Genomic DNA, 9083 nt, shown 5'->3' with positions numbered 1-9083 from the left:
CATAAGAGTTATGGTCAAGACATAACGTCACATATGACAGACTCCGTACATTTGGCTGTGAGGCTTATGTTCATGTGCTGAAAGAGCTACGAGCTAAGTTGGAACCTAAGTCTTGTAAATGCATATTTGTTGGCTATGGATTAGATGATCAGTTTGGCTATCGGTTATGGGATCCAGAAAGTCGATCTATACTCTGTAGTAGTGATGTGGTCTTCAATGAGACCAAGATGCATAAGCAGCCAGTTAAAGAGGTTGAATACCAGAAAGTCACATTCTCTGATGTATCACCTCCTGTGCAAGCACCTTGAGAGCCGGTTGTTCTTCCGCAAGTTGCTCCAGCTCCAGTTGAGCGTGTACATGATGAGGCTAGCACCAGCAGTCAGCCGAGGAGATCACAGAGAATCTCACATCCGCTTGAGTGGTTTGTCCCTGGCACTGACTTTGCTTTGCTGACAAACATTGGTGAGCCGTCTTGTTACAAAGAGGCTATGCTAGCTGATGACCGTGCTAAGTGGGAGCTTGCGAGATGAAAAGCGAGTTGTTTAGCATTGATAAGAATGGTACTTGGGATCTGGCTCCATTTCCAAAAGATAAGAAAGTGTTGCCTTGCAAATGGGTTTACAAACGAAAGTTTGCATCTGGTATTGGAACATACAAAGCTCGGTTAGTGGCAAAAGGATTCAAGCAAGAGTATGGCATAGATTTTGAGGAACTCTTTTCGCCTATGGTCAAGATGACTACATTACGCATGTTGCTTGGCATGGTTGCTCTACAGAGAACTTAGAGCTTCTTTAGATGGATGTCAAAACCGCTTTCTTATATGGAGATCTTGACGAAGAGATCTTATATGGAGATCTTGACGAAGAGATCTATATGCAGCAGCTAGAAGGGTTTGCTCAGAAAGGCAAGGAACATCTGGTGTGCAGACTAAAGAAAAGTTTCTATGGTCTCAAATAGGCACCTAGACAATGGTATCAAAAGTTTGATACATTTATGCGGTCCCAAGGTTTTAAACGCAGTATTGAGGATCCATGTCTCTATGTGAAGAGACCATAGAATGGACAATTGATTATGCTTATTCTTTATGTGGATGACATGCTGATTTGCTGGTCATTCCAAGAAGGACATTGCTGATATCAAGTAGAAGTTATCTAGTCAGTTTGACATGAAGGATTTGTGAGATGCCAATCATATTCTTGGTATGCTCATTACAAGAGACCATACGAATGTGTTGTTATACCTCTCTCAGAAGGAATATGTGCATAAAGTGCTTGAGCGTTTTAACATGCAAAAGGGGAAGCCATTGAGTACTCCATTGCCTGCATATTTAAAGATTAGCAAAAATGATTGCCCCAAATCAGATGAGGAAAAAGCCACGATGGCTAAGATTCCGTATGCTTCAGCTTGTGGCAGTCTCATGTATGCCATGGTGGCTAACGAGACCGGACATTGCCTATGCAGTGGGAGTTGTCAACAGATATATGTCCAACCCTAGAAAGAAGCATTGGGATGCTGTCAAGTCAATCCTCAGATATTTGAGTGGTACAACGGATCGGCAGTTATGCTATGGCCGTGGAGAGTTATCCGTTGTGGGATACGTAGACAGTGACTATGCAGGCTGTGTTGACAAGCGTAGATCAACTGCTGGATGGATCTACACATTTGCTAGTTCTGCTATATCTTGGAGGTCAGTTCTTCAGGACTGTACGTCCTTTTCCACTATTGAGGCAGAGTATGTTGCAGCTAGTGAAGCTTGCAAAGAAGTGATATGGCTTACTCGTCTAGTGGGAGATCTTGGACTAGAGCAAAAGATACTAGTGCTTCATTGTGATAGTCAGAGTGCTATTGCCTTGGTGAAAAATCTTGTGTTTCATGCAAAGACGAAGCACATTGATGTACGCCATCACTTTGTTCGGGAATGCCTGGCAGAAAAGCGCTTAGATTTGGTGAAGATTCATACGTCAGAGAACACAGCAGATGCACTGACAAAGAGCCTCTCAAGCGATCGATTTCAGCACTGTCGACAGTTGATGGGCATCACGTGAAGATCTGTCTATTCTTCACTCATTGTATACTATGTATAGTATCACGGCCTCCCACATTGGCCATCAAGTGGTAGGAGAATGTTGGGTTGCTGGACATGTTGGCCGGGCACCGCCCATGCCCATCTCTAACTGGTACTAACACTAGGTGTATAGATAACACTCGGTGAGCCACTCTTGTATCATTATTCTATCTGCATACAATAGAGAAGAAGAGGGCACGACTCTCCCTCGCACTCTGTGTCTACACTCTCGCACTCTACTACTCTTGCAATCTTGCTCTCCGCGCCTCGTAGGTCTCTTCCGTTCCCTCACTCCTTTCACAAGGTTGTTATTAAAAGAAAATATCCAGAGTTGTTGCCCAACAGATATGCTTGGTGGCAGTCCACTACTTGGTGGCCGCCCCAACAGCTCTTAAACTGTGGATGATTCGATGATTCTAGTGTTGTATGATTCCAATGTCCTATGATCCCAGCACTCTAATGAACCAACGATCCTACTATTCATCAATTTTAGTATCTACTGGGTGCTCGGATCATAGACAAGGTTCTCAAATTAAGTGTGATCCTAGCCACTACTTGGTGGCCGCCAACAGCTCTTAAACATAGACAGGGTTCTCAAATTAAGTGTGACCCTAGCCAAAAATGATTTGACCATTATGTGTGATTCCAACCTAAGATGACCCAATGTTCTGTGTGATTCCAATGAAAGTCAATCCGACGGCTACTTATGTCATTTCCTAGATAATGTGATTCAACTATTTAATGTGATTCTAACCAAGACGATCCATTCTTTGTGTGATTCCAACCTAAGATGATTCGACATTATCGTGTTCCTAGTGTGCACAATAGGGAAAGAGATGATCTGACTTCACAATGTTCCTAGCCCCACAATTGTGAAAGACAAGCTCAACTATAGAACTATGTGGCCATTGTTGCAAGCATTGCAGGTAGCATAAGAAGATGACTTGCAATTATGCAAGTGTTGCAGATAGTTATGTGACCATGCCAAATGATCTAAACTAACATTTTTCCACTAGACTGTGATCTTATGGACCTGTGTGTGTGCCATGAAGGAACATAGGGGTTTGCACTCATTAGCAAGGCTAATCAATGCGCGTTTGTGCTTAACATCATTGCCTGTAGGGAAATCCAACCATACCATGATAGAATCTTCCAAAGGAACCATGGGTGTTTCAGTTATTGTTTCGGCTTCATATCTCGTTTTTGTTTCATTCTCCCATTTACTTTCGTTCTCATTTTGGCTTCCAGCTTTTTCAAGAGTACCCAATGCGTACACTAGCACACTTGGCCCTCTGACAATTCTTAATGAGAGCTGTTTGGAAACTTGCGAATCCTCACAGTCCTGTTTTATGGAGTTTGTTATGTCCTTATATAACTCAGGTTGAGCCCTTAAAGGTGCAAGTGCTGATGTGATGCTGGCTTTATCATGAGAGAAGAGCATTCCTCCGAATGAGGTTTTGAGAGACTTCTTTAATCTTGTAAGCGAATTATCAAATTCCTCACGTGCTTTCTCAAGCGTATAGTTCGTACAATCTGTTTCAAATGACTCTTCTTTAGAGAGTATGTCTTCCTCTTGAAAGGGGAAGCGGTACTCATCTAGGCTTTGTATTTTGGTTGCTGTTTTATGATTGGCATTATAAAGCTCAATCATAACCGGTGACTTTGTAAGACATTCAACCAAGCTAAGCATGCTCTCTTAAGCTTGCTTTTTGCGTTTCGCATATATCATGTGATTATCATTATCCATTTGGGGTGGTTGGGTAGGTTCTACTTTCTTGATTAGTATATGTAGTGTACTGAGTGAAGAGTAAGAACTTGTTTCATTCTCACTTAGTGATGTACTAGAACTTGTTTCATTCTCTGACATTCTTTGGTTTGTCAGTTTTTCATTATGTTTACCCATGCGACGAGATCGAATTTTCTTTTGGGTTTTTGTATCCTGTGTCACACGTATGGGTGTCGAGGTTTATGTGGTGGTCTTTGAGGTGAATGCTTCTGCATCATGTATAGCTTTTGGCTCTTTTGTGTTTATGTCCCCTTTTGGGTTTATGTCCCCTTTTGGGTTTATGGCCTCTACAAGCTCCTTTTCGCTGTTTTTTAATTCGACCTTGGATTCGACAGTTTGTTGTCCTTTGTTTTTCTTGGTTTTAGAAAGTTTTGTTTTCTCTTTTGGGTTCTGTTTTAAAGCATGTTCTTCTACCCATGTTGAGGTATTGACTTTTGTGTTTCTTTTGACTGTTTCTCGTACCTTGGCTTGTAAGCGTGTAAGCACATTCAAGGGTATCGTGGCCAGTTGTGTTGCCCATTTTGTGCACTTAAGATGTTAAGAGTTGTATTTTGTGAGACAAGTTGCATATTGAAGCAACTCGTCTTGGACTATCTTGGAACATGTGTTCAAGGCCACATTGTTCACACATTGGTCCGCAAGGTGTCAGTGATGACTATGGGCATGGAAGCAGTCTGCCACCTTGTGAGGTCCACGACAATAGAAACACTGAAGTGTCCAATTAACTGCTTCCTGAACCCTTTGGACTATTTTTGTTTGGTGCACGAGAGATGGAGGTTTTGAGTCCATTGTGGATGAAGTGGGACACTTTTTAGTATCATGGTCAAAGGTTTTACAATATATGCAGTATAGAAGAACAAGTGCCTCTTATGCACAATGAGGATTGGGATGGTCGTAGTGATTGTTCGACACAAGGCATTTCGTTCCTAACTTTTAGAGGCATTAAGGATGTCTGATTTTGAAGGTTTTCATCCTCTCTTAGTAGAGATGTTGGCTGTAAGGTTTTAAGTAAGGCTGCATAAAATTTTGGGAATGTCAATTCCGAGATCGGTCTTTCTTTTGCCATTGCTTCACTTGATTTAGATGAGGAACACCTCGTAGCATGATCATCTTCTAGCATGTTGTCATCTAAATGTATTGCTTCTTTACAACATTGATCGAATGTTTCCGGATTGGATACAATGATCAAGTTGTGTAAGCTGTTATTCTTCAAGCCCATCATGAAACATCTCTTCAATTGAATATCGTTTAATTTTTCCCATGACTCACAACGTGAGTCCAAGAGTTTTATCCTAAGGATAAAATCTCTAATGAATTCATTTGGTTGACGCTCAATTGAATAGAGTTCTATTACTGCACTCCACCGATCACCTTGTCTGGAAAAGCCATGTATAAAGGCTGATTTCAAGGTTTTGAAGTTGGTCCTGATCATCGGCATCAATGCGATGAACCATCGACTAGCTTTTCCCTCTACAACGCATGTACCTTAGGTGGGGTAGTTGGGATTTCCGAAGGCTTCACATCTCTGTTCAAACATTTGAATAAATTGAACATGGTCTGTTGTTCCGTCATATTTGTCCATAATTTTGGAAATTTGAACGGCCGTATTTTTGTATGAATTACTAAGGCCATATGTGAGTGCTCTTGTTGGAAGAGACTCACTGAGTCCTTGGGCCACTCCTCTTCCTAGACTAGTCAGTATGTCCAGGGTGTGGGCATCTAGGAAAGGGTTGGTACTTATAGAATTTGTGGGAATGTTAGGTAAGGGACCAAAGCCTAGTGGGATGGAAGTGATAGGGGGTGTAAAACCCGATGTGACATGCTTGTTATAGGCATGGCCAATGGCATTGGGAGGTGAATTTGTTGCATAGATCTCAATGGCTCGAAGATGTCAGCCACCATTGGGTTCAGTCCTTGTGTGATTCTTGGCAATCCCTCTATTGTGGCCATGTCAGAGTGCCTAAATGCTCCTTAATGAGCAATTGCAGTTTTTTTTTTTGCTTTTTATATTCTCCCACAGCCCGTTTACAGCCTCAAGAGGCTTGGCGTACTCTTCGTTGGGTCAAACGGGTGTCCGTTCGCCCTAATTAGCTTAGGCGCTATACGCACGTGAACGTCCCCCCTTAGAGATGTTTTCTCGAAAAAACCTTCCCAGATGGAAGAAGAGGTCCTAAAACTTATTTTCCATCACTGTCTCAAGACGATATTTTTTTTCGAGAATTTTTTCCCTGTTTCACAACACGTTTTTGAGGGTGTTCCAAAAGGAATTTTGAAAAACTCTATATTAGGGAGTTGTAGTATTTTTTGAGTACTACAACTTTGTTTCCCTGAGTCGTCCGTGATTTTGTCGTTAAGACTCTCAAAAAGTAGCTTGAATATGGCTCGTCGTCGTTTTCGCGCTAATTTTTACGATTTTTCGTGGTTTTTGGGCTGTTTTTTACCTCGATTTTCAGGTCGATTTTTGTGGCTGCTAGTCGGAGGCCAAAATGGTCGATTTTGACTTCAGACGGCGAAGTCCAAAGTCAAAGAGCTCGATGTCAGCTTTTCGATGAGCCCTAGAGCGCCTTCATCAGATATACGATTTAGAAGATACGGGTCTCCAAAGTTTCACGCAGTGAAACTTTAAATTCACGCTGTGAACCGAACATGAAAAATTCAAAAAAAAATTGAAGGCCTGATTTTTCACGATCGAAAATCTTTTTTCACGACCGGATTTTTTTGTCGGATTTTTTTGACGGAATTTCTTTCACGGTTGGAATTTCTTTACGAGCGACGACGACTGGAATGTTTCGTCGAAATTTCTCACAGCCGGATTTTTTGCCAGAATTTCTTTCATGGCCGGATTTTTCGCCATAATTTCTTTCACGGTCAGATTTTTCTTTCACGGCTGGATTTTTGCACCGGAATTTCTTTCACGGTTGAAAAATTTTTCATCGAAATTTCTTTCACGGTCGAAAAATTTTTCACCGAAATTTCTTTCACGACCGGATTTTTCACTAGAATTTCTTTCACGACTAGAATTTTCTTTCACGAATGGAATTTTTTCACTAGAATTTTCTCACGCGATCGAAATTTTTCATCGGAATTTCTTTCATGGCTGGATTTTTTTCACCAGAATTTCTTTCACAGTCGGATTTTTCGCTGGAATTTCTTTCACGGCTAGAATTTTCTTTCACGACTGGAATTTTACGCCGGAATTTTGTTCATTGTTGGGAAATTTTTCACCGAAATTTCTTTCATGGTCGGATTTTTTTTTGAAGTCTATTGGGAAATACGAATTTTTCTTTTTGGGGGAGGAATATTTTTTGAATTTTAAAAGGAAAGGGGTATGGGCATTTTCCTAAAAAGGTAAGTGGGAATAAAAAAAAGTCAACCTTTTAATGACACCCCTTACACCTCTCGTAAATGACCCCCAAAATGGATAATTTTGACAACTCATGAGCATCTACTCATTGAATGCTCATTAGCCTTAATGAGTTATGTAAAAAAGTGATTAAGAATTAATCTAAGATTAATCCTTTCACTAATCTATCCCTCTTTTACACTAATCAAAGAATCTAATTAACCACTAATCTCTAATTAATTCACACAATTGAGCACATCATTGGATAGAGCAAGGGAATACTAATCTTTATGCATCAACAATTGTGTAAATTAATCTAAAATAGAGGATTAATTGGACTCTTAATTATGAAATTAAGCAAAGAGAGTCAAATTTCTCCAATTGATGTGATTAGGTATTTTGATGCATCTAGATGCTCTCAAAACACTCAAAAATACCGATTTCAACTACTCATATGATCCATTTAAACCCCAATTAACACATTTTCTAAATTTTTAGCCTCTTGAACAAAATTAATCACCCTAATGACAAAAACCAGTCCAATAAGAGAAATTAGTCAAATTCAAGGGTTTTTTAATGGTTTTTTTTTGAAAGATTAAGCTACTCCTAATCCTTCCTAACACTCTATTCTAAACAATTTCAATAACAAATACACAATTTAACTAAAATTAATCATCTTAGTTCTATGTTTAAACTACAGAGAGCTAACATTCACTAAGAATTGCATTTTTTGATGCAATGGATGCAAACTAAGCCTAACGCAAACTATGTCCAAGCCCTAAGAACATGAAAAACCATAAAAATAATAACAAAAACATAAATTAATCTAAAAATTAAGCTAAAAGAATTCTTTTCAAAAATAAAAAAGAGAGCTATTCTACACCAAATCTCACACAAATCATCATCAAATCCACATCTTTTTTATGGGAAACCATTAATCAAGATAATGGGCAATGGGTTATGCTTAGATTAGAGACAAAACGATGAAAAAAGTCAAGGGATAGCTCCCCAACAACGGTGCTAAAAATGTTATTGCTCACCCTAATCCTCCTTAAACACATCCAAAAAGAGATTACCTGGTGAACTGCAACTGTCGTGATTGAGGATCTTTCCAATGATCGAGCTCGTAACCCTTGAGGTCTCCAAGCTCTACAACTCCTTGAGAAGCAATTCCTTTAGGCTCATAAGAGGCCTAATGCTATTACAATGGCTACTCTCATAATATACCCATGAAGTACATCACTTAGGACTTCATCTCCTAACTTGTTACCACACGCTCTTGAAGCAAGAATCGCATAAATACTCCATCACACCATTACAGGCGCCCATCCAAGTTGTAGCTTTGGACACTATTACTTCATATCTTGAATGTATGACCCTTTGGTGTATCTACCGTGACTCCTTGATGTAAGATAATGGCGATAGCTCTTGCTAATCCTAGAAGTGGATTAACACCAATGTCGATGATGAGGCTAGCCCTAAATCCTCCTTTGTCAAAGGGAAGACCAACAACTAGCCCATCCTCACAGTTGTAATGTGAGTCCGAAACTAACACATCCACACGATGAACTCGAAATTCATGGCTGGAATGTCAAAATATCCTGGTATAAAAGAACCAACACAAAAGCCAAGACTAGGATGTGCCATAGGTGCATCTGAATGTCAAGCCACATAATCAAACACTAAACATTACAAATGGAAAATGATGCACCCAAAAGTAAATGTCGTTGGTAGTGTCTAGTGGAGTCGCACACACATGGGTTCTTTCAATAATCCCATGTATAAGTAAAATTTTCTTGTATACTTTCAAGAGATGAAATGCATGGGATACATTAGGATGCCCAATTTTAGTGTATCGTGGCTCACTTTTGTGTCATTCTCAGGTTGTG

General features: G+C 40.0%; 1 protein-coding gene across 1 annotated transcript; it reads left to right on the top strand.

The window, feature by feature from the left end:
• Positions 1-1481: 1481 nt before the first annotated feature.
• Positions 1482-2045, top strand: LOC147629289 (retrovirus-related Pol polyprotein from transposon TNT 1-94). Its single transcript, XM_086812884.1, has one exon. The coding sequence runs from the start codon at positions 1482-1484 to the stop codon at positions 2043-2045; it is 564 nt and encodes a 187-aa protein (XP_086669010.1).
• Positions 2046-9083: the final 7038 nt, after the last annotated feature.

This window comes from Cibotium barometz, chromosome 18, assembly GCF_041138505.1.
Source record: "Cibotium barometz isolate CiBa-2024 chromosome 18, ASM4113850v1, whole genome shotgun sequence".
In the NCBI taxonomy this organism is placed as follows: Eukaryota; Viridiplantae; Streptophyta; class Polypodiopsida; order Cyatheales; family Cibotiaceae; genus Cibotium; species Cibotium barometz.
The sequence above is the reverse complement of the archived record's forward strand: the minus strand, read 5'-3'. Positions and strand labels throughout refer to the sequence as shown.